Here is a 25,841-nt window from a genome sequence, read left to right as displayed (position 1 = left end):
GGGGTTATGAGCTTCATCAGTGAACTAGGTACCCATCTTGACTAAATTCTTAAAATTCTGACTAGATGCCTAAAATAAGTAGCAACTGTTCCAGAAGATTCTGAAATGTCTATTGTATCTAAATTCCCCCTCACTTTATACTGTAGAGCTCTTGGATCAAATTAAAGATTTATATACTTTTTAAAAACAACTATTTAATGGTGTCACAGAAGTATCTCATCTTAATTAAACACACTGCACAGCACTTCCAGATTTGTAACTTGAGAAACGAAGGCCCTAATTCATATGCATTTAATATCTACACTCCAAAGTCTCAAACTTGAAGAATTTTCTGGCTGGGGAATGTCCCTCATGGCTGGATACCATACTCCTATTCAGTTCTATTAATACTTTATCTAGGGGCAGTTAGGTGGTGCAGTGGATAAAGCACTGGCCCTGGAGTCAGAGTACCTGAGTTCAAATCCGGCCTCAGACACTTAATAATTACCTAGCTGTGCAACCTTGGGCACATTCGCACCCTCACCCTGAAAAGGGAGAAAATTAAGCTTTGAAGCTATCCAGGGAGGAAGGACATTTCCAGGAAAGCATTCCCTATGTTTGGGAAGAAAAGAAGATTTTGGGGGGCCACAAATAGTAAGGCAAGAGCATCCCCCAATTATGAGAGCCACAAACCTGGTTTTTTCCCCACAGGAAAAATTTTTTACTTCTCAAATAGAAAAGTGACATTGAGGGGGCAGCCAGGTGGCGCAGTGAATAGAGCACTGGCCCTGGAGTCAGGAGCACCAGAGTTCGAATCCAGCCTCAGACACTTAATAGTTACCTAGCCGTGTGGTCTTGGGCAAGCCACTTAACCCCACTGCCTTGCAAAAAGCTTTTTTAAAAAAGTGACATTGAGCTCATTCTGTCAAAATTTACCAAAAAAGTGCTTTCTGTCCATGCTGATTCTTATCACATCTCTCTGAGAGATGAGGTTCCCCAGGCATTATTGGCCCTATTCTACACAGGAGAAAATGAAGGCTCTCAGAGCAAACATCTGAACTGAGTGGGATTTGAAGTTGGTCTTTCTGACTCCAGAACCAGTACTCTTTTCCCTTCAAAGAAAAGCAGGATCTGGTAGTCTGCCCAAATCTGGAAACTCAGGCTTTTTGTAACACAAGAGGAAAGATCCCCATACTTCAAAAGACTAGACTAGATGAGGAAACTCCCTGATCAATGTAGGTCAGTTCCTTCTTGGCAACTTCAGGCTTTCCAGATTTACCCAGAGCTACTGAGAGGCCGAGGGACCAGTCTCACATCACACAGCCAGGTCAGAGAACATGTGGTGTGTGTGTGGCTTCAAGGAGAGAGCTCTAACCACGAAACCACACTGCCTTTCACACTTCAAATACCACAATGAAACCCACACTCACCCTGTTACTATGATCGCTGACTTTGATTATGGGTTCATTTTTCCTAAGGTCCCAAACAGTAGCCCGGCCACTGGGACTGGTTGACGCTAGAATATGCTGGACTTGTCTGTTCCAAGCAATGCAGCTGATGTCTTCTGGAGGCTGGAAGGACCAAAACAAAAGCCATCACTCCAAATAGGTTGAGGATCAGGTCACAGAGTTAAGAGTCTTTGAAAGGTCATCCACTAGAGGTCCCAACAGTTTCAGGTAACTTCCCAAATTCACACACTCAGAAAGGAATTTGAACCAGGTGTTCATCCCAAACCCAGCACGGCCATCCACCATCCCAAATCTATTCAACTTTTGAGTCATCAGAACAGTTTTGGATCAGTTTACTTCATAATGATTTAGCAAAAATCAACATAATAATTAATACCTGTGTCTTGGCTCCAGGTGTCATGGGAGTTGCAAAATTATTTAAATCCCAAATGTAGATTTCAGACTCATTAGCCCCAGAGGCTACCAGATTAGTCTGCAATTTAAAACAACACATCTGTCAAAACAGGCCTTTCCCCATCCTATCATTTATTTAGAAAAAGAACATGCACGCAATCAACCAAACAAAACAATGATTCAGAACCATCTTGTAAAACTCTTTACTGATGAATTCAGGGAAGCCTGGAAGGATTTGCATGAACTGATGCTGAGTGAGATGAGCAGAACCAGAAAAACACTGTACACCCCAACAGCAACATGGGGGTGATGTTCAACTTCAATGGACTTGCTCATTCCAAAAATGCAACCATCAGGGACAATTTTAGGGTACCTGCGATGGAGAGTACCATCTGTATCCAGAGAAAGAATTCTGGACTTTAAACAAAGATATTATTATTATTATTATTATTATTATTATTATACAGTAAAACAAATTATATATATATTAAACAAAGATATTATCATATTATATATGCTATCTCATATATATTTTTTCCTTAAGGATAGGATTTCTCCCTCAGCACATCAATTTTGATCAATGTATAGCATGTTAACAATGTAAAGACTATCAGACTGCCTTCTGTGGGGAGTGGGGGGAAGGAAGCAAGATTGGGGGAAAAATTGTAAAATTCAAAAAATTTAAAAAAAGAATTAACAGTCAAGCAAAAAAAAAAAAGACTCTTCACTGACCATCAAGATCAAATTCACTGTGAAGCAATGGTGTCTGATATTGTGGTCGTGTGTCTAAAGAAGTTCTGACAATCTATACCAATAGGCATCTTTCCCATGATTTTTTTTTTAGTTCTTTTGCAAGGCAGTGGGGTTAAGTGGCTTTGCCCAAGGCCACATGGCTAGTTAATTATTAAGTGTCTGAGGCTGGATTTGAACTCAGGTACTCCTGACTCCAAGGCCAGTACTCTATCCACGGCACCACCTAGCCGCCCCTTTCCCATGATTTTTAAATTCCTTAAAATCAAATGCCACCATGCAAAATCCTCAAGTTTGCATGTCTGACACTCCCAGGTGGTCTGATAGGTCATCCCTTAATAAGATAATGCATGACCTGTTTGGGGGGGGGGGGGGTTGGGGTAGATAACAACTTTAAATCTCCCTCTACTTCTCAGTTCATTCTTGTTGCCTGCCTTATGGGAGGCCTCTTTATGGCAGCCTAAAAGGGCACTCTGAAAGAATATGGGACATCCAGGACAATGTTAGAGCCACTGTCACCTCTCCATTCCCTAACTATCCGTAACCATCACAAAGGCCTAGGAAAACAGAGAAGTCTGTGGTGTGGGTGTTTCCCAGACATCAATCATGGGGTACAAATATAACTACAGCAACAAGGTGGAGGGGATGATGTCCTCATGAACACCCTGAAGGAAGGGACCATTAAGATGCCTGAGGCAAACAGAGGTGAGGTGACTTGCCCAAGTCACAGTCAATAATATTGTGCCTAGATTCCTAAACAAATGTCACAACCCCAGAGGTTTAGCAAGTTTCAAGAACCAAAATAATTACTTAAAAAGGAACACATTTAAACTTCAAAAAGAAGTCTGTTTCAAAACAAAGAATTCTGTACTGATTTGATCTTATGGAAAAAAATATCAAAAGAAAAATTTGAAAAACAGTGATTTGTTACCTAGTATTCTATAAATTTAATTCTATTCACACATCCAAACCTGTGAATAGTCAGCATAAGCCCACAAAAGGAGCTTGTAATATCATCATAACAGTAAGTAACTTTGTTAAAATCTAATGCAAGTCTATAGAACTGTGCTGTCTTCTTCCAGCTCATGGATATTTGTATTTTCATTAAAAACTCGTAAAGACATCAGACAGAACCACTCCCTGCATTCCTGCAACAAGAATCAACAGAAGGTCAGGATCCTTCTCCAATTCAAGTCAGACCCCAATCTGATCCAGCCCAGATTGAGGCTCTATTGCCCACAAACTCAGGGATAAATAAGGTAGGAAAAGGGATGACAAACCCTCAAGGCTTTTGCTTGTCCTAATCAGAAGGGATTTTAGTGATCAAGTCCAGCCCAGCTCATCAACCAAGGACAACCAGTGGCGAACCTGGCCTCTGCTGAAGATCCCCAAACACTTCTGTTTAGCACTGATAGCCCTCCAGCCCAGCTGTCTGGGCTATTTGTCCTGGGACTGGTCCTAGAGATTACTTTCCTTCAAATTCTACAGTCCAGTCCAACAAGTCTTCTTGCTGGTTTTCACAAATGATGCTCCATCTCCTATTTTCATGCTAGCCCCCTTGCCTAGAATGTACTCTCTATCTCTAACTCTTAAAATCTCTATTTTTCTTAAAAATAATATATAGTTGGTGAAGGAAAGCCTTACTGGAGAGGTGGCTTGCCTACCAAGGAAGAAAGGTAGATTCCAACTCTGTCAAATCTTGTGATTTCCTCTGGTCTGAAAAATCACTGGACCTGACTTTTTTTGGGAAACTGAATTTGGAATAGGCATTCTTGTGATACCAGAGAGAAGAGGAACTACCAAACTTGCTTTTTGAGTAGTTAAGAGTCTCATAGTTCTGAAGAAGTCATCTAAGGCAGCTCATATTTGGACAAGAATTCCTCCAACATTTCAAAGAAGTTCCTACAATTGAAGATCATCTCTGGACTTTTGAGATTCAAAGAAGACCAACTATCTCCTGTATATCTGCTCCAACAATCCCTAAAGGCTTCTCTCTTCATTGAAATCCAGTGAGAAACTGCATTTCAGTGACTTCTGTCTGAGAACTGACCCTTTTCTCCTCCCCCCCGAGAATCATCCAGGTAATTTTTTTTCCATTATAAAAACCCATCGGAAGAATACTGTGGTGATAGGTACTCACAGATATAATACCAAGACAACCCAGGTTCAGGAACTCTGAGACCTGGAAGAAGGCCAATAGTATTTAACTATAAACCTCAAAGATCCAAACAATTACAATCACAGAATGTGGAAGTCAGTGCAAGAACCCAAGGGGTAAGACCATTCTTGGCTAGTCAACCTACCCAGAAGCAATATATTAGGGGACAAAATAGGACCCTAACACAAAACCTCAATTCAGAAATTAAATCTGGAGAAATAGATACATCAAAGATGAAAGCAACAACTATTATCAAACCTAAAGATATCCCAGAAGAAGGAAGCAATTCTACAGTAAAGGAAGAAATGGATTTTCCTCAAGGACTTCAGGAATTCCTAGAAGAAATGAAGCAAGATATAAAGAATGAAATAAAAGATCTAGAAGAAAGAATTGGATGTACAATAAACAACTTAAAAGAGAAAGTGGTACATCAATAAAGAAATAGAGTCAATGAAAAGAAGAATAAATCAAATAGAATTCAATGACTCCAGGAGACAGCAAGAAATGGTAGAACAATGTGAAAAGATTGAAAAACATGAAGAAGAAAATGTGAAATATCTGGTATCTAAAACCACTGACTTGGAGAATTGGTCACGAAGAGATAATATAAAAATAATTGGTCTCCCTGAAAATATTGATATAGTCAAAAGCTTGGATACTATTATTTCAAGAAAGCATAAGTGAGAACTGCCCACGTTTGTTAGGACCAGAAAGTAGAATAGATATAGAAAGAATTCATAGGTCACCTCCTCTAATAAATCCCCATATAAAGATACCTAGGAATGTCATAGCAAAACTTCTGGATCCCCTTGTCAAAGAGAAAATATTACAAGAATCCAAAAGCAAGCAGTTCAAATATCAAGGAGTGACAGTCAGGACCAGGCAAGACTTTGCAGCTTCCACTATAAATGAGAGGAAATCTTGGAATAAAATATTTAGAAAGGCAAAAGACATGGACTTCAAGCCAAGAATAAAATACCCTGCAAAACTGGGTATAATGATATATGGGGAAAAAATGGACATTTAATACCGTAGAAGATTTTGAAGATTTTTTGATGGAAAGACCAGATCTGAGTAGGAAATTTGGAATAGAATCAGAAGAGGTCAGTGAAATCTAGAAAGGTAAATTGGAAAAAATTAGGAGTTGTGTGATATAATGATAGCATTTTAATTGGGGAGCAGGAAGAAAGTTTTAACACTTTTGAAAATAATTATGGTGGAGTATATTTTAAATTCATGGGTAATAATGGAAATATTTCTTGTTTCCAAAGGGGGAAAATTAAATTTATTTTTTTTAATTTTTATTTTTTTTAGGCTTTTGGCAAGGCAAATGGGGTTAAGTGGCTTGCCCAAGGCCACACAGCTAGGTAATTATTAAGTGTCTGAGACCGGATTTAAACCCAGGTACTCCTGACTCCAAGGCCGGTGCTTTATCCACTACGCCACCTAGCTGCCCCCTTCTCTTTTTTTTTTTAATTTTTATTTTTTTAGGTGGAAAATTAAATTTAACTAGAATCTGAGGTATTTTTAGATAGCTTGAGACAACTGGAAAATGGATGAATTAAATAATGTGTGAATATAATGGAATATTTCACCACAGAAAAGGATGAGAGAGGTCTTCTTGGAATCCTGGGTAGTGTGAACTGATGCATAATGAAATAAGCAAAAGCAAAATTTAAAGGTATTACCAACAATGCAGAAAACTTTCAAACTAAAGAATACAACTAACAAGGCTTCAGAAGACCTGACCTTGAGGAAATTATCTTCAGGCAAAAGGGATGGACATAAGATGAAAAAAGCAGCCAATGATTTTGAGACATGCTTAGTCTGAATTAATTTTGATTGTTTTACAACTCAACCCCACTCAAGTCCTTTTTTGTTTTTTCATTTAGAAATAGAAAGGGCAAAGAGAAACTTCTAAAATGTAATAATCATAATAATCTCTACAAGGCTTTTAACATTTAAATTCAAAAATTCAACTAGGAATTTGAAGGAGAGCAGCTTTGAATTGCAGGTACAGAATTATAGATAGCAGTATAGGGAATGTCTTATGTCTGGAAAGTGGTGTTTAAATTTAGCAATAAAGAAAACTGTTTTGGAAAAAAAACAACATATAGTTACACTCATATCACTATAGACTTATATAACTACAAAAATTTTAAATAGATTCATATAATTAAAAACTAGAAATACATAAATGTATAAGCCTATATTAAATTGCTTGTGGTCTTGTTGAAAATTATCTCTCCATGTAACTGGAAAAAATAAAATATTATTTACCAACCCCCCCCCACAATATAACTCTACTTTTCTACCAAAAGTTTTCTCAAGAATGACGGCTTCACCTGGAGGGATTTGCCTGAACTGATGCTAAGGGAGATGAGCAGAAACAGAAAAACACTGTACACTCTAACAGCAACATGGGGGGGGGGGGGGGGGGGGGGGGGAATGATCAACCTTGATGGACTTGCTTGTTCTGTCAGTGCAACAATGAGGGACAACTTGGGGCTGTCTGCGATGGAGAATACCATCTGTATCCAGAGAAAGAACTGTGGGGTTTGAACAAAGACCAAGGACTATTACCTTTAATTTAGGAAAAAACCTGATATCTTATTATCTGATCTTGCTATCTCTTATACTTTCTTTCTTCCTTAAGGATATGATTTCTCTCTCATCACATTCAGTTTGGATCAATGTATACCATGGAAACAATGTAAAGATTGGCAAACGCCTTCTGTGGGGGGTAGGGAAGTAAGATTAGGGGAAAAATTGTAAAACTCAAAATAAATAAAATCTTCATTAAAAAAATGAGTTTCTGGGACTATTGCGCCCTTACTGCCTGTGTTAAAAAATCTCTTGTGTTTCTTGACTTGAGAATTGTGGAGAAAGAAGAGAGTTACTTTTATCTTTTTTAACTTTGAATGTATCTCTTAATTTTTAATTAGTGAAGTTGGTGGTTTATTGGGGAAAAAAAAGAGAATGACGGCTTCAGGGTAAAGTGAGAAGAAGATAGGGTCTGGTGGGAGAAGTTCGGGGTCCAAAGACTGACTCATATTCACTGCCTCTGTGACCTCAAAGAAGTCACTCAAGCTTCTTCATCTGAAAGCCGGGGGCTCCCAAGGTCCCTTCCAACTATAGGGCTCTGCCAGCTAATGCTTCCCCTAACCCCCCCACGATCTCACACAAAGCCAGCCTCCATTTACTTTGTCTAAACCTTTCTATGCTATTCCCCCAATAAAGTGTAAGCTCCCTGAAGGCAGGTCTACTTCACTTGTCTTGGTAGTCCCCAGCTCCCAGAACATAGGAAAGGGAAAGGAGCTGGACCTAAAACTGTTTAGGGACAGGAACACCTAGAAGTATTCCCTCCATGGCTGAAATTTATCTTTTGTTTGATTGTTTTTCAAGAGCTGCACTGAGGGTGTAATGACTTCTCCATTATTGGCCACCCTATAGTTTCCCGGGCAGGAATAGTGAGCAAGCACTTAATAAAAATTTAATAAATCAGACAACTAGGCAGTACAGTTATAAGACCCTGAGACCTGAGTTTGAATACTTCACTTACTAGCTATATGACCCTGGGCAAGTCAGTGGATAGCCCCCAGCTCAGTGTCAGCTTCTGTAATATGAAGATAGTAACAGCACCTGCCTCAAATGACTTAATATGGAAGAGGCACTTTGCATATCTTAAACTGCTAGCTATCATTATTGGCTGTTACAGTGGGTGATTGAAGAAAGAGAGCCAAGACCTCCAAGGGCAGTCCTATAATCATCTCTCCTACTTATGACTGACTCCTAAGTCCCATCCTGAGCCCTGGGCAAGAGAGAAGCTGATAGGTCCAACACTGCGCACTGGTCACTCACTCCTGCCCAGCCCACCTTACTATGATATGGTGCAGAGTCCCAGAGAGGAAATCACCAGCTCTGTTGTCCTTTTCCCCCTCCCAAGAACAAAGCCAACTGTGTAGTCCCAGTTGGGCCTCCCAAAGGAAACACTCAAGCCTAGAGAACTACAAGTATCACAATACCCTTCTTCTTAGCCTGTGATCAAAATATGGAAAGAATTCATTCACAGAATGATCCTGAACTATAGGAGTCCACTGGGCTCCCTAAAAGCTTACTCTATGACTTCATCCCTAATAGCAATCATCAGATCCTCAGTCCTAGGAAGTCTGCAACTACCTCCCTACTAAATAAACTCAAGGGCAGCCAGGATGGTGTCACTTGTGCCTGAGTCAGACTTGGTTCCCTGAAGAAACTTCGGCAGAGCCCCATAGCAGCTGTTCCAACATGCAGCCCTAAAGCCTGGGCACCCTGGAGGAGAACATGCCATCCCAGGAGGGGATCACTAAATGACTGCACAATGGACTAGCTGGGCTTCTGGCAGGCATTTAACTTCTCTTAAAGGAGGCAAAACCTAAGCCATCCCAAGATTACAGAAAATCCTGACTGTCCTAAGCTCTAGCAATCTGGGAATCCTGGGCTCTGTCTAAAGGTGGGGGTCATATGAGGAAGTTCAAGGGATTCTCCACTCTAGGGCTTAGGGCAATAAGGGCACTGAGGGGGGGATGGAGGGGATGTAGGGGGACTGTCCCTGAAAGAGGGAGCTAGACTTTCTCCTGTCACCATTCTGACTAGGATGCTTAGCTCCCTCTTTGAGGGAGGATTCTCTAAGACTGATTTGTAAATCATCAATAAAATCTTAGCTTGAATTTTACTCAAGATTGAAAATCAATGACTTCTGGCAACATGTTACCCATTTTATATTTCCTGAGATTATAAAATATTATTTTAGTAGGTAAATCTATGTAGATAAAAACTTTAAAAAGTAAAAAAAAAATCTCAGTCTGTACAATAATGAAGTTGTATGTCTTTTCATGAAAAAGTTAAAAAGCAAAGTAGTAGAAATAGTCATCCTTTCCAAAGAGATGGGAAGCTTTGTCTTGTGTGAGAGGCCTGGGTCCTTGTGATACCCCTGACCATTTTTTCAGTACTACATACCATTCAAACATTAGCTTTTAATTCCAAGACTGATTACTAATATCCCTCAGTATCTACTTGCTTCAAAACATGGCAACACATGCCCCAAGGAACTGTTTTAATCAATTTTCCAATTCTAACCTGAAAAATGTTCACATCCAAGGCTCTCACTGGCCCTGTATGTTTGTCATTCTGGGCAATCACAACATCACTGTCTCCAGCAATAATTCTGGAAGGATCATACAGAATAATATTTCCATTTTCACCCCCTGCAATTAAGACTCCAGAAAGATTTCCTTTGGAATCCATCTTATGAGGTCCCCAAATCAATTTGTGGTACCTAAAAGACAAAAGAAGTAGAACTCATCTATGGTGCCAAATAAAATGTCAGGGATTGAAATCACACCCCATCTCTACTTCCCCCTCCCCAGCCATCCAATTTTGTGAAAAGCATTTCAACTTTAAGAATCTAAACATAAGATAAACAACATTCCTGTGTATTCAATCAGAAAAGAATGCAAGTATCTTCTGCAAAAGGAAATTAGAAAATTAGCTTAATGCATCTGAAAAAAATCCCTTCACTGAAGCAGGCCAAAACACCTCTCTAACTTAGTAGGTGGTTGCTCAGAGGATTTGGAGCTGAACTAGGGGTGATTTTCTCTAAGCTCAGACTAAAAAACACAAAATATATTGCTGATGTTGTTCCTTATTTAGCACCTTTCTGGTTTAGTAGGAATTGCTAAAAGCTGGAAATCTTCTGGCATAGCCTTTAAAATCTAGGTCCAGGATGAATACAGGGGATAAAATTTGAGATATTAAAAGAAAGTGAATTAAAAGAAAAAAACCAAGCTACCAGAAGTCATATGAAAAAATGTACAAACACCAATAATTCTAGAAATACAAATTAAAACAACTCTGAAATACCACCTCACAACTACTAAATTGGCAAAGGTGACCAAAAAAAAAGAGAAAACACTAGAGAAGCTCTAGAAAAACAGCTGCATTAATACACTGCTGGTGAAGCTATGACCTGATCCAGTCATTCTGAAAAGCCCTCAAAAGTTATCAATCTGCACCCCTTTGACTCTGTAATCCCATTACTAAACCTATGTGTGTATGTGTGTGTAAAAATGTGTGTGTGTGTGTGTGTGTGTGTGTGTGTGTGTGTGTGTATACGTATTTTTATGTTTTTGCAAGGCAATGGGGTTAAGTGGCTTGCCCAAGGCCACATAGCTAGATAATTATTAAATGTCTGAGGTCGGATTTGAACTCAGGTACTCCTGACTCCAGGGCCGGTGCTCTATCCACTGCACCACCTAGCTACCCCTGTAAAAATATTTTTAACAGTTCTGTTGTGACAAAAAAACTGGAACTGAGGGGATTTCCATCAATTGGGGAATGGCTAAAAAACTATGGCCTTTGAAAAATATGGAATACTCCAGGGGGGATGATGCAGGGGTAGAAGAAATAACGCAAAGTGAAGTGAGCAGAGAAGGAAGAGAACCATCAGAATGCACTGAGGCAAAACTACGAATTATAAAAAGACAAAAAAGATAAGTATGTCATTGCTACCTCCAGACATATTTTGTCTTGCAGGGAACTTTTTCATCTGCTATTTTAGCCCAATAAGCATGTACTAAGCACCTAATCTGTAACAGCACTAGGTTAGACACAGGGGGAACAAAATGGGAACAGTTCCTGACTTTCAGGAGCTTATGTTCAATTGCAAAAAAGAAACAGAAGCCAGACTAGTGAGTTCTTGAAACAGAAAGAGGTCTCATCCCTCCTGTGCACATAGGAGAGTCACTCTCTCATACAAACTATTTTGGAGAAATTATATGAGCAGAGACCCACAATTAAATTATTTTGTTTTTAACAACTGGACCATGTGTAAACCATGATCAAATCTTTTTATCTCTTTCTAAATTGAGCATTCAAATTTGATGTAGCTATGATTCTAAAAAGATTATGTATAATTTGCAGAATTTGAGTATTTTAACATCACCACCCATCACTTAAGTCATTAGTGGTTTTACAAGAGCAACAACAGATTCTTGCAATAGAATTCATTTTATCTCACTGGAACTACTTTCTCATATTCTCTAAATGATAGAAAAAAAAGATTTTTGTTTTGGACCTGTGATTTCCTGGACAGAGGGAACTCCCCATACCAATGCAGGGAGGGACCTACTCTGCAACTTACATGTTGCCTGCTACAACTAAATGACTTGTCCAGGAGAAAAAAAATCTTAAAAAGTTAACAGTATGGAAAACTTTTCTTTAACTTCAAAGGAAATAAACATTATGAAAAAATTGAATCACCAGATTAAACTGAGGTTTTCAACAATATTTTCCTATTTTATGAAGTGTCCCACACCCCTGATGACATTTTCTGCCACTGTTTTACAGAATGGGCACCAACTACAAACAGTGTCAAGTGTAGACTGAGCTTCATACCTATGGGAAGAAGAATAAGTCGCACAAGATTTCATATCCAATGATGGATCAGAGAGGTCTAATTCAAATATTTCCAGGGAAGCATTGGTACTAAATGTTGCATCCAACTGCTGAGCAGATGTTCCTATGAAAAATGATTCAAAAAAGAAGCAGCAAATTAGGGGGGATGAAATTCTCATAACAAATAACTTTTATAAAAATCTGCTATCAAAGGTGCATAGGAAACTGATACAAATAAACATATAAGTTATCAATGAAGTGATTGAATCATTAAGACAAATGCACATTAAAGTACATTAAACTAATCAATCAAACAGTCAAAAATGGCATAAGATAAAAATGTCAAGGTTGGAAAGGAAGACATGATGACTCTGTTGGTGAGACTGTGAATTGGTTCAATCATTCTGGTAAATAATACGGAATTACATTAAAAAGTCACCGAACTAGACATACCATTTAAACCAGTATATACTGGCACAGCCCCAGACCTGGAGTCAGGAAGATCTGAGTTCCAATCTGATGTCATACACTTACTACCTGTGTAACCCTGAACAAATAACTTAACCCTGTCTGCCTCAGTTTCCTCATGTATAAAATGAGCTAGAGAAAAAGATAATAAATGACTCTAGTATTGTGGCAAGAAAATCCCATATAGGTTCATAAAGAGTCTGAAATGACTGAAACATATGAACAACAAATACCTCAAAGAGAGTAAAGATAGAAAGTATCCAGAAATAAAAAATATTTATAGCAGCCCTTATTATTGTATTAAAGAACAAGAAGGAATCTACAATTTTCTCTCACTCTAAAAAATAAAAGAATAAAGAAGGAAAGTGGGGAGCCATGAACTCGAGAATAATCCATTATTAATATACCCATATATTAATGAACCTGTAAAAAGTACAAAGAACTCAGAGAAACTTACTGAAGTAATAAATATAGGAAAAAAGTAAGCAAAAGCAGAACAATTTACATTAATGGCATCAACACAAGACAAAACAATGAAAAATTTCATAACTCTAACCAAAATCATATGAATAATGAATAACAATGATAATGAACTAAGATTCTCACCCTTCTAGGAGAAAGACGGTAAACTATATGTGAAGCATGAGATATCAATGGCCAATACAGTGATTTTTTTTTTACAACTACATTTTTCAAATCCGGTCTCAGACACTTAATAACTACCTAGCTGTGTGGCATTGAGCAAGCCACTTAACCCCATTGCCTTGCAAAAAAAAAACAAAAAACTAAGACTATATTTACATGTTAAGAGTTCTATAGGTTTGGGTTGGGATTTTTTTTGGGGGGGGAGGCTCAAACTAGAAAGTGAGAATATTGTCAAAAAGAGTATTACTTGCAAATTAAAACAACTGAGATACTACTTCACGCTTATCAGATTGGTTGATATGACAGAAAAGGAGATATGGTAAAATATGGTAAAATTGGGACACTAAGCATTGTTGGTGGAACTGTAACTGATCCAATCCATTCTGGAGAATAATTTGGAATTATGCCCAAAGGGCAATAAAACTGTTCATACCCTTTGATCCAGTAATATCACAACTGGGTCTGTGTCCTAGAATGACCCACATGTACAAAAATATTACGTCAGCTCTTTTTGTGGTGACATTTTCCCAAATACTCCTCTCCTTAAAATTTCTAAAATTAATGACATAAGTTCTTTCCTTTCAATTCTCTTTTAGTCTAATAATTTTTATTGTCTGTCATTTAATAAGCTTTATTAAGTACTACTCTGAGCTAGGCACTGGGGCTAAGGGTTAGGAAAACAAAGAAAAAGATAGCCCTTGTTCCTAAAGAGCTCACAGAGTAAAGAGGAGACAACATACAAACCATGTACAAAGAAGCCTAGATACAAAAAAATTGGAAATATTCCACAGAGGGAAGACACTACAAAAGGTTTCCTATAGAGGTGGAACTGTAATTGGGACTTGAAAGAAACCAGAAGACTGCTGAGGAGGAAGAGAATTCCAGACCTGGAAGATGGCCAGTGGAAATGACCAGAGCTGGGAGACAGAGGCCATTGTCACTAGATAGAGAGGGGAGTTAGGGGAGAAGACTGGGGAGGAAGGGTGCTCAGAATTATGAAGTATTTTATCATCAGAATCGAGATAACAAAGGAAAAGCAGACCTTGATTAGACAGGGAAAGGAGACAGATGGGACAAATAATTGTTTAAAGACGGAATTTTACATTGCTCTAAAAGCTGGTGTCTTACTACTGTCTGCTTTTGCAGATAACAAAATAATTAGCTGCTATAAAAAAAATTGTAAGCAAACTTATTTTTGTACAAAAATGTTCCATGTCATCTTACCTGTTGCCAGGTAAATGGGATGATATTGGGCAGGGCTCCATGCCTGCATAGCTGTTCGGTCCACTTCTTTTAACTTCATCCTGTTATACAAATGATATTATGGAGGCAGAATTACAATGTCAAAAACCCACTACCATGCTGCCTACTCAGCCTAATAGACTTTACAAAATAAACAATGGGCTCCAAATACTAAGGGGAACCAACCAGTCTGCTCTTTTTTTAATCCTTGTTAGTAATTTTATTGTTGTATGTGGCTCCCAGTGAAGAAACTCCCTCAAGAAAGGCAAATCTGCACCAGCTCTACAGAGTTGAGATGGTGAAGTGATTTATCTCCTAATCCAGCCAGGCAAGCAGAAGCTAGTGCTAACTAGGTAGGTCAAACATGCTCAAAATGTAAAGAAGCCAGTTCACCCGACTGACAAATGCCACGTTGGGTCAGTCACAGTAGGCAGGAGCCCATTTCTGCAGTTTTGCTTCTAAGTATCTTCCAGGAAAACAACAATTTGAGTATTTACATTGTAGAAGACACAAAAAATACTGAGGACAGCACTGACAATGACAGCGGCACCTCCAGAACATGGGACTTGGCAATGGAAGTGGCCCGGACCAGGACTGGGGAGAGACCTTGAACCAGGACTGGGGTGAGACCATGAAGCAGGACTGGGGAGGGACTGGGGTGAGACCATGAAGCAGGACTGGGGAGGGACCATGAAGCAGGACTGGGGAGGGACTGGGGTGAGACCATGAAGCAGGACTGGGGAGGGAGCCTGGCCCGGGACTGGGGAGGGAGCCTGGCCCGGGACTGGGGAGGGAGCCTGGCCCGGGACTGGGGAGGCAGCCTGGCCCGGGACTGGGGAGGCAGCCTGGCCCGGGGCTGGGGAGGCAGCCTGGCCCGGGGCTGGGGAGGCAGCCTGGCCCGGGGCTGGGGAGGGACCTTGGCGGACTGTGGGCCTTCGGGTTTACTCTCTGAAGTTCCTCGGAAGCGCCCCTGGGTCCTTCTCCTCCTCTGCTCCCCGAGGCTGGGCTGCCTGGGCTGGGAGGGTGGGAGCGCCGGCCTCCTCCCGGGCATGCCACGCTCGCAGGAGCAGCGGCCGGAGCGGCGCCAGGAGGGCAAAGGTCCGGACAGCCGGGCCCCGGCGGCTGCTCCCCGGGGGGCCGGGGGGCGAGGGGCGCAGAGGGGCCCCGGGCCCGTCTCCCCGGTTTCTCCCTCTGCGGCAGCCGGCCAGGTGGGCCGCGGGAAGCCCCGCACCTACCTGAGGGCCGAGGGGCTCGGCAGGGCCCCGGGTCGCGCTCTTGTCCCCGGAGCTGCGCCGGGGTCGGGCCGGGCAGGTCTCTCTCGCCGCTCCCGAGTCCGCCGCAGAGGAGGAAGCGGCGGCGGCGCCCTGGCGGAAGGGCCGGGGACGGAGGCGCCGGAGGGCCGGGGCGTCTGTCAAGCCGCGCGGGTCGGGCAGTCGGGGACGCTCCTCCGGACGCCGCCGCCGCTGCCCCTCCCCCCGACCGGTGAACTTCTCCAACGTGGCAGCCGCGGCCCGGCCCCGCCCCGCGAGCACTTCCGGGAGCAAAGGGGGCGGGGGGGAGGGGGAAGAAGAAAGCTTTTCCCGGGCGCAGACGCTCGGGCGGCCACGGGGCACTTCTTCCTGGCGCAGGCGCGAAGGCTACCGGAGGGAGCTCCCCCGCCCACCACCACCTCTTCCCGGCGCAGGCGCGACGCAGACCGCGACACTTCCGGCATCCGGCGGAAGAAGGGATTCCTCGAGTGACGCGACCCTGCTTCTGCCCAATCCCATCGGTCTCTGCCGGTGGAGGGTCAGAGGCCATCGCGAAACCCTGAGGCCGGTCCAGCCCGGGTGCCCGGCGCCGCCTCCTCACGCGGGACCCGCCCGAGGCGTGTGCGGATGAGCCGGAGGCCGGGCCCGGGAGGAGGTCCAGACGGGGTGGGGGAGGGGCAGGGGCAGGGTCCCGCCCCGGGGCGACTCCGCGATGGAGCAGCCAGGGCGAAGGGGCAGCGCCCCTTCTGCCACGTTGGAAGTTGAGACTCAAGTTGGGAAATGAAGGTTGGGGGATGGCCGGGGCCAGGCCAAGGCAGAGGCAGCGGGGCTGGCGGAGGGTCAGTTTTACAGGAGATCCCGGGGTGCGAGGGCGCCCCTGCAGCGTGCAGCGCAGCCGGCCTCAGGAAAGCCAGACTGGAGCCGTCAGAGCGGGAGACCGAGTAGCAACGGGGAGGCGCCCAAGGCGCGAGGTCCAGAAGGGACTCTGGGGAGGGGCTGGGAGGCCTCTCCTCGGTTTTGGGGCCAGAAAGCCTATGGGGATGAGCCTGAAGGGTCTAAGCAGTTGGGGGTTCGGAGAGCTTGGCCAGTCTGTTTCCATGGAAAGATCTTCTAAATTTGGAACCTTTTGGCTGGGGTCCAAAGGTTTATATTTGTCTAAGTGGCAGACACACAGAGCCAGGGCTACCTTTTTTTTTTTACACTTTTATTTTTTTATTTAGGTTTTTTTGCAAGGCAAATGGGGTTAAAGTGTCTGAGACTGGATTTGAACCCAGAGCCAGTGCTTTATCCACACCACCACTGCCCCTTCTTGTGCATTACACTGGAATGCGGTGTTATGTTACACTACCAGCAGTCAAGCTTAAAATGCAGTGTGCTATGTATGCACTAGGAATTAAAAATGGGAAAATAAGATGGTTTCTACTCTTGATTTTGCTGGCAAAATTAAACTGAAGGAAAGGGGTGTGAAGAGAATGTCTCTCCTATATTATGAATGGAAAATGTCTGCAAGAACTCATTGTTAAATCATTTATGGAATCCTACAAACTTGTCAAAAGATTTAACAGGATTTGGGCTAAGTTAGATTAATACTTCCAGCCAATCTGATTTTGCTTCACTTTACCCCCAGGGAATTTTAGAATTGCTCATCTGGTCCATAACATGTTTTACCTCCCAAAAGAGAAGGGGTAATCCTACCATTATCATCTCACCCAGTTTGCAAATTGGGCAGAGAAAGAATTGGAAACAGAATACACATCAAAGTTAATCAAAGACAATAAAAAGTTTCTTTTTTTAATACAATTTTAATTTTTTTTAGTTTTTTGTTTGGTTAATTTTAAGTCAAACTGAAGAGCATTAAGAAAATTCACTTTCTGGGAGGCTCCCCACAAAATAAGTGCATGAAAAAATTCAAAGCTTAAATAGTATTCCAAGTCTTTGGGACTTGCATTTGCTGAAAAATGAATATTCCAAACACATTACATAGAATTTTAAAGCTGAAATTCCACAGGCACAAAGTCTCTGGTGACAACCTGCAAAGATGACAAAAGATTTACAGTGTCAAAACAGGAAAATAAAGCTGCTACAATTTAGTCCATTCTCTTTTATCAGGAGATTGAACAGAGGTTTATTTATGTTACAAAGTACCCACTCAAACCAAAATACCAAAGCACCTTTTCCATAGGAAGAAGAAAAATCAGGGGCAGCTAGAGGGCACATTGGTAGAGCAGGGGCCCTGGAGTCAGGAAAGACTAGTTCAAATCTGGCCTCAGGCAATAAATTGCCTAGCTGTGTGTGACCTTGGGTTCCAATTTCCAGTTCAAATTTTTAAAAAGATCAATAAAGCTTACCTTTTTCAATGATAGTCTTAGATTGAGGGAGTTGGAAGGACCTTTGGTCATCTAGGCAAATCTCATTTTATAAATAAGGCCAAGCCTAAATTGTGTTCAAAGCTCTAGGTGTGCCAGCCACCTTCCAGAGCTCAAATTTCTCAACAGGCAATTTTCTTCTTGAAGTTACATTATCCAAGTTATTCCTAGAAAAGATTCAGAGAGCAATATTATGAAAATAACTTAAAGGTGCAAAGTAATACATTTAAGATGTGGTCAACATGTGGGTTTTAATTTTGTTGTCAGGTTGAGTTTTGGGACAGCTAGGCAGCACAATGGTTAGAGCACTGGCCCTAGAGTCAGTTCAAATCCAACCTCAGACACTAGCTGTGTGACCTTGAGCAAGTCACTTAACTCCACTGTCTTAAACTGAATATTAAAGAAGACAGCTTTTTGGAGGGAGGGAACAAAAGTGGAGGAACCAACAATGTAATAAATCCATTAAATTTATATATAAATGTATTTGAGCTCCACATGAAGAATTTGGCATAAATACCTTTATTCTACTTTGTATATAGAATTACTCAGTTTTTTAATTGTATCTGATTCAGATTCATGAAAGATGAAACAGGGTGAACTTTGAAATTGTTACTCATTTTATAGACCAATTAAGATAGCACCAACTGATTAAACCCGAGTTTGCAAAACTGATTCAAATATAGTTCTCATGCTCCCCTCTAGTGTTTTCTGGTGCCAAGGTATCTGACATACATAGCTTTTTAATCTAGGTGATTTTACTTTGCTGAGGGCTAGCACTAACCTCAGAGACAGTGCCTTGATTCAAGACCTGGTTGTATAACCCTAGACAAATCACTTAACCTCAGTCCAACAACAGCTACCTTTCCTGTTGTCTATAAACTACAGGAGATCCCAACCAATTTTAGTGAAGGGGCTTTCCTCATTTGGGATTACAAAAATCAAGTTGTTTCAGGAATGCATGCACTTAAGACAAGACTATGGTTGTTCCCTATACCTGGAATGCAGTTCATCTAGTTTCACAAAACTTGGCTAAGGACCACATTCTGCATGACAGGTTTGGCAAACCTCAACACCTGTTTCTGTATGGTTATATGACCATGAAAAAGCCCAGAGAGACTGAGGTCACTGGGTAATTATTAGGCAAATAACCAATTCAGTAACCAAAAATTGATTTCTCAGTGACCAAAGACAAAAACCCATGGAAACACTGAACCCTTTGGAAAAGGAGTTGCCCTGTGAAATTCAAGCCTAATTGGTGAACAATTAATAAGGAAGTAGGCTGTCTTTACAGCCTGCTGAGAAAGTGGCTTGCTCTTGAGACTCAACCAGCTGCAGCAAGCTGTTCCTCTCCCACCACTATTTTCTCCTTCATGAATTGGATGACCCTGAACCTCAATGGAGGTGTGGAAGATGAGCTTATTCCCTAATGCCAAGAATTCACCTAGATTAGATTCTTTATACCTCAAACAGATATAGTCTTCTTGGGTACCCAGAGATAAGGTCAATGTCCATCAGACAAGTCTGAATAAGGAAATAAACTCTTGAATCCTATAATGGATTATTAATAATAAAAATGATTTCTCATGGCCCTTAAGCTAAGAATCATTTTTATACTTGTAAAATCAAGTTTTTTGTATTCTACAAAAAGCCTACCCACCCCAAGAAAAAAAATCCAAGTGCTAAGAATAGAAAAATAATGATTTCATGTGACATTCTCATTGTTATTCTATGTATACCACATATATGCCCATTTAAAAAGCTGTTAGATCCTGACTGTTCCCAAGTTTTTAAAAACAAAAGACTCTTCTACAGACAAAAGGAATAAAGATTTCTGAGCAAGTGACATGGTAATATTTAGGAATATTAATTTAGCAGTTAGAGAATAACTTGTCTATTTGAATGAAGACAACAGATGACAGAAGGGGAGGAGGCAGAATCAGTCAGATGGGGCAGCATGATGAACAGTACTGATGATATGGGGCCTAGGCCTACCTCTCAAATTCACTGTCTGGACTAAATGATTGCAAAGTTTGGTTCTACTCTAAATGTAGGATTCCTGGATTATCTTCAGCAGGGGATGGTTCAATCTTAAACCCTAAGAGGTTCCTGCTCCTCAAGTCTATAATGCTCTCCCAGCCATCCAGCAACCCTCATTAGTTTTTGTGAGGAAGGAAGGAAGGTGACTTAGCCTCTGTTTTTCCAGCTAAAACATCTATGAACAAAGGGGGGAAAAAAACACCAAAGTCTAACTTCAAAAAACATCACCCCTTAAAATTAGGAAGCCCCCCCAGAGACACCCTTATATATGTTTGAATTTGCTTTGAAACAAAAAAAAAATTCTGATTTTGAAATGATGGAAGAATTACTACTGATGGTCAAAATCACAATCTGGGAGAATGTATCATTCATATTTTACATTTCCCATCTCCCAGCATCTAGTTCAATGCCTTGCATAGTCAGGGCTAAATAAATGCCTTGAGGGGCGGCTAGGTGGTGCAGTGGATAAAGCACAGGCCTCGGAGTCAGGAATACCTGGGTTCAAATCCAGCTTCAGACACTTAATAATTACCCAGCTGTGTGGCCTTGGGCAAGTTACTTAACCATTTTCCTTGCAAAAACCTTAAAATAAATAAATGCCCTTGAAATCGATTTTCAAAAGGAAATCACATTAATTCATTTAAAATATGTATGGGGGGGTCCAAAGATTTGAAGGGTTCAAATTTGAACATTTAAACCCAAACTTTGCTTCTGGAGAAAAAGAAAATCAAAAGATGAAAACATCAGGCTTTCAGTGATCTCTATGACACATTTCCATCTTTCAATTTTGATCAGTATAATCTACACATTTTAAATTTTAAATAAGTTACTGAACAAAGCTACTCTAGGTCATCAGGTAATATTTTTCCAGAGTCCAACTTTTATTGTCACATAATGTACTGGAAGCCACTCAATATTACAAAGCTACAAAGTTCAACAACAAAAGTCAAACAGAATGGACAAACATGGAAAGGAATGAACACTTATAGCTACAAAAATATTTTAAAATTAGAAAAAAGCACAACAGAAAACCTAGGTTTCTCAAAGTCATAAAGTGACTTATTTTTTTTATAATTAATGACTTTGTAAAATCATTAATTATTAAAAATTTAAAGATAAAAGTATGATATCCTTTCCCCCTTCTTTACCATGGATTGTTATGTCATCCTTAGCACAAGAATCCATACTCTGGTTAAGAGTTGCCCTACTGGTGGCACTGAGAGAGGCAAGGAGGACAAGCCTGGGCTGGGGGCTGGGGGGTGTCTTTTTTGTCACTTTAAAGACCAAAAATGTGTGCTTAGAGCCAGGTGACTCTCACTGGTTTAAATGTACAAGATCCCAAATAAATCTGTGTGTGTCAGTCGCAAAAAAAAAAAAAAAAAAAAAAGAGTTGCCCTACTAAGACAATTTGTAGTTACTATTAAATATCTATGATTTTTTTTTTGGTTTATGCAAGGCAGTAGGGTTAAGTGACTTGCCCAAGATCACACAGCTAGGTTATTAGTAAGTCTAAGGTCTCATTTGAACTCAGGTTCTCCTGTCTCCAGGGTTGGTGCTCTACCCACTGCGCCACATAGCTGCTCCTAAGTAGTAGTTGTGGTTCACTATACCACATGTAAACTACACCCTTTCTTTTACAGCCCAGATTTCCTGTCCTCTTGGTCCCCTGCAAACTAAACGACCTAGCTTCCAACATCACTCAAAGCAAACAACTCTAACCAATTGTCAATCCTCTTTTTTGGGGGGGTCAGAGGAGCTAACAGCAACCTAGTATCCCCTGCTGGTTCACCCATGAATTGTACTGCATAGGCTCTAAGTGATAAAAACACCCCACCCCTACTCCAAGGGCTGTCCTGGAGCCCCTTTTTCTCTACTGATAATCTAGCACATCTTTACTAGGCTTAAATCCCAAAACCCCATCATCTCCCACCAGGTTCCTAAATCTCCACCCTAAACTGTCCCCATTTCCTTCCACCTACAGTCATCTTTGTCTGCAAGGTCCCTTAGACTGGAGTCAAGCATCCTTGATACTCTCTCCCTCATTCCCACAACCCATCAGGACACCACCCTTATTCAAGTGTCCATTGCTGCCTACCTGAACCAACTTAAATAACCTACTGATCTCCCCATCCAATCTCTCCCTTCTCCAACCTGTCTTCAATATTAACTCCCCAAGTCAAACTATACCACTCCCCCTTAACCAAGAAATTCCAAAGACCCAGAATGCCATTTATAATAACCTTTATACCTTACACCTTATCCTACAAGTATTTCCATCTAGCTATTCAGAACAATCTTATTAGCTGTGCTTCACACTGGATACTCATCATACTTGTCCTAGCTGTCTCCCTCTATACTAGAAATACATTTTACCATTATACTCAGTTCTCAGAATTTCTAGTCAAAATCCCATTCAAGCAACCAGTTACAGAAGCCTTTTTTGTTTCCCCATCCCAGCTGCTAGTACCCTATCACCTCCTCCCAGAAGGTATCATTGACTTTATTTTGTATTTATGTCAAATGCTATTAATTCCTTTAAAATAATAATCAAGAGATGACTAGGTGGTGTAGGATAGAGCAGAGGTACTGGAGTCAGGAGTACCTCAGACACTTAATAATTAAGTAGCTGTGTGGCCTTGGGCAAGCCACTTAACCCCACTGTCTTGCAAAAATAAAAATCACCTCAAAGACAGTGACTTTGTCCTTGGGTCCAACATAATGGAAAATTAATAAATTATTTTCAGAATAAGAGTAAATGCATATACTGAGATTAATGTAGCTAATTAGATCTTACACTGGTAATAAGTAATTAATTACTTTAAAGCACACAAAATGCTTATTTTCTTTCTTTCTTTCTTTCTTTTTAGTTTTTGCAAAGGCAATGGGGTTAAGTGGCTTGCCCAAGGCCACACAGCTAGGTAATTATTAAGTGTCTGGGACCAGATTTGAACTCCTGACTCAAAGGCCAGTGCTTTATCCACTATGCCACCTAGCCACCCCTTTTTTTAAATGCTTTATTTTCAGACCCAAAAATAGTACCCAAGAATAAACTTACATTTTAATTTTAGTCCACTTCATCTCCAAATTCAATTATCTTCTGAATTTCAAGTTTCCTTTTCCAACCTCTGCAAGAACTTAATTCCTAAGAGGAGAAAGAGTTTCTTAAACTATTTGTTCACACACAGGCAGATTCTTTGTAAATACCATCTTTAGACCAATCTGCATATCCTCATACAAATATTTAATAATCACAACGGTTCATGATGTGAACAGCAGTGAAAAGATTTAATCACTGGATATGAAGCCATTAGATGTGGTCAAAGTTATTAGTAATAAAGAAATTAAACCCTTACAGCATTATTTATATACATATATATACACACAAAATATCTGGATAAAACATAATTAATAAAACCTATATGTTATGTCTATACAGATCTATAACACATCTGTAGCTATAATATATATCTAACATGTAATGTCATTTACATATTTTTATGTTATATGGTATAATATAGAATATCTACATATTACCTGTATCTACCTATTACATAAGCACATTATATCCATAATGTATATCTCTACCTACACACACACACACACACACACACACACACACTCACACTGTCTCCCCCTCCCCACGAGCATGCAGGCGCGCCCGGAGCTTGGCTCAGCTCACCAGGCCGGAGCCCCCACGCCCCCCGGCAGCGGCCCGGCTGTGCCAGGCCCCACGTGGTGTGTGGCCGGCGCTAAGGGCTCTCTGTAAAGGCTCCCTGGGCCCGTTGGGCCCACAGGCCGGCGCGGAGGGCGCGGTGCGGTCCGGCCCGGGCCGCTCGGGGCCTCCACGCAGCGCGGGCGGGCGGAGCCAGTAACAGTCCCAAGGCGCCAGGACCTTTGTTCTCCGACTGCAAAAACCGGTTTTCCGAGATTCCTGCCTGCAGGGCCAGGCAGGAGGGCCGGGCGCGGGGCACGGGGCGCGGGGTGCGGGCTGGTGCCAAGGCCCAAGCCGGGGGTGCAGAAGGGGACGAAGGAAGGGGCTCGGCCGGCGCCCCCGCCTCGCTTCGCTGCCGGCCACGGGCGTGGCCCGCCGCAGAGGGCACCGCCGGCGGCATCAGCGGGCGCTCTGGGCGCCGGAGGGAGCCGCCCTCCAGCCGGGGCTGATCGGAGGAGCCCCCGCCTCGCACTCCCCACCCCGGCGTCGGCGCGCGAGGCCGACCTTGCCCACCCTCGCCCCCGGGCCGCTCCCGGCTCCGCTCACCCTTAGGGTCCGAGGGGCGGCGCCCGGCTCCATGCTAGTCCTGAGGTGACGAAGACGAGTGCGGAAAGAAGTAAAAGAAAGACTAGCGGCCGCGAGCCGCCATTTAAAGCGAGAAGGGGGCGGGGCCCCGAGCGAGCCAAGGCCTCTGCTCCCATTGGCTCTCGACACGCAAAACGGGCGGCGATTGGCGGTATTCGAAAGTAAAACCCGCCCTGGCCTCGGCGAGGAGGCGGCGAAGGAGGGAGGCGCGGCGGAGGCCTCCCGCCCAGGCTTCCCGCCGCGGCGGGGCGGCCGGGACCGAGGGGTGCAGCGACCGCCCCGTGACATCACATCCGGGGAGGGCCGCGAGGCGGAAGCGTGGCGGTGGGTGGCCGGATGTGCGCGAGCTCCGTCCTTGTCTTCCTCACTTCCCAGCCCCACCCGCGCCCCCGGCCCCGCCCCTTCCTGGCCCTGGGGGCTGCGCATGCCCGTGATGCACGCCTCCTCCCCACCGGCCGGCCCCTCCCCCTCGGCTTCCGGCCGGAGGCCCGCAGAGCCTCGCGCCTTCCGCGGCTTCCCGCGCCCTCGCGGACCGGTGCCCGCCATGGGCCTCCGGCCTCCGTCCTGCCCGGGGGCAGAGCCTCAGCCTGCCGCCTTCCGAGGGGGCAGGCCGGGGCCGCAACCAGCCTCGGCCCGGACCCCAGCAGGGCGGCAGGGAGAGCACACCAGCATTCAGGGGTGCCCAGCGAGCTGAGACTGAACACTAGGACTGGGAGCACCGGGGCTCCCCGAACCAGTAGCAGGAATGGGTGCCAACCCAATACCAGCTTTAGGGTGGAGAAATAGGGGCCTGAGCAAGAGCGGTCCTTGCTGTGTACAGAGCAAAGAACAAGTTCCAGAAAATTACCTGTGGGTCTGAGCCCGAGAGCAGAGGGGGCCACGCATAAACACGCAATGGCATGAGCCAAGAAGAAAGCAAGGCCCAAGGAGAGCGGAACACTTAAGTCACTCTAAACCTTTAGAATTTCACAAGGGGATAACAGTAATGTGAGCTCAGCAACAGTCTGCGGAAAGCCACACAGAATCCAACAGGTGCCACCCTAAGTCAGCAGATTGCAGAAATTATACCAGGAGAGCAAGGCCTGGCACTACCCACTAAAAACCATATCAACAGACTTGCTAAACTACGTTAAGAGTAAATTGGGGCGGCTAGGTGGCATAGTGGATAAAGCACCCTGGAGTCAGGAGTACCTGGGTTCAAATCCGACCTCAGACACTTAATAATTACCTAGCTGTGTGGCCTTGGGCAAGCCACTTAACCCCATTGCCTTGCAAAAACCTTAAAAAAAAAGGTAAACTAAACCTGTCAATGAATTACAGTCCTGTCTTCCCCAAGTATGTGAAAACTTTTTC

General features: G+C 42.7%; 1 protein-coding gene and 1 long non-coding RNA gene across 10 annotated transcripts in view; both read right to left on the bottom strand.

Moving 5' to 3' along the window:
* The window catches only part of SEC31A (SEC31 homolog A, COPII coat complex component), an 86,290-nt gene extending 70,278 nt beyond the window's left edge, over window positions 1-16,012 (bottom strand). For 5 of the 9 annotated variants that reach the window (XM_074228509.1, XM_074228510.1, XM_074228511.1 and 2 more), the window contains exons 1-6: window positions 15,774-16,012; window positions 14,521-14,600; window positions 12,184-12,307; window positions 9,868-10,066; window positions 1,825-1,920; window positions 1,410-1,550 (exon numbers count right to left, since the gene is read on the bottom strand). In XM_074228509.1, coding sequence (XP_074084610.1) covers window positions 1,410-1,550; window positions 1,825-1,920; window positions 9,868-10,066; window positions 12,184-12,307; window positions 14,521-14,599 — 639 coding nt within the window. In that variant the 5' untranslated portion in view covers window position 14,600; window positions 15,774-16,012. The remainder of the gene's footprint in view (window positions 1-1,409; window positions 1,551-1,824; window positions 1,921-9,867; window positions 10,067-12,183; window positions 12,308-14,520; window positions 14,601-15,773) is intronic. The other 4 variants (XM_074228513.1, XM_074228514.1, XM_074228515.1 and 1 more) reach the window with 1 other exon arrangement.
* An 806-nt stretch (window positions 16,013-16,818) lies between these two features.
* LOC141517484 (uncharacterized) lies at window positions 16,819-24,767 on the bottom strand. Its single transcript, XR_012476878.1, has 4 exons — window positions 24,450-24,767; window positions 23,247-23,333; window positions 18,137-18,321; window positions 16,819-17,818 (listed from the first exon to the last, which is right to left on the bottom strand). It is a non-coding gene; the product is annotated as an uncharacterized LOC141517484 (long non-coding RNA).
* Between the last annotated feature and the right edge of the window lie 1,074 nt (window positions 24,768-25,841).

This window comes from Macrotis lagotis, chromosome 3 (assembly GCF_037893015.1).
Source record: "Macrotis lagotis isolate mMagLag1 chromosome 3, bilby.v1.9.chrom.fasta, whole genome shotgun sequence".
Taxonomy (NCBI): Eukaryota; Metazoa; Chordata; class Mammalia; order Peramelemorphia; family Peramelidae; genus Macrotis; species Macrotis lagotis.
The sequence above is the reverse complement of the archived record's forward strand: the minus strand, read 5'-3'. Positions and strand labels throughout refer to the sequence as shown.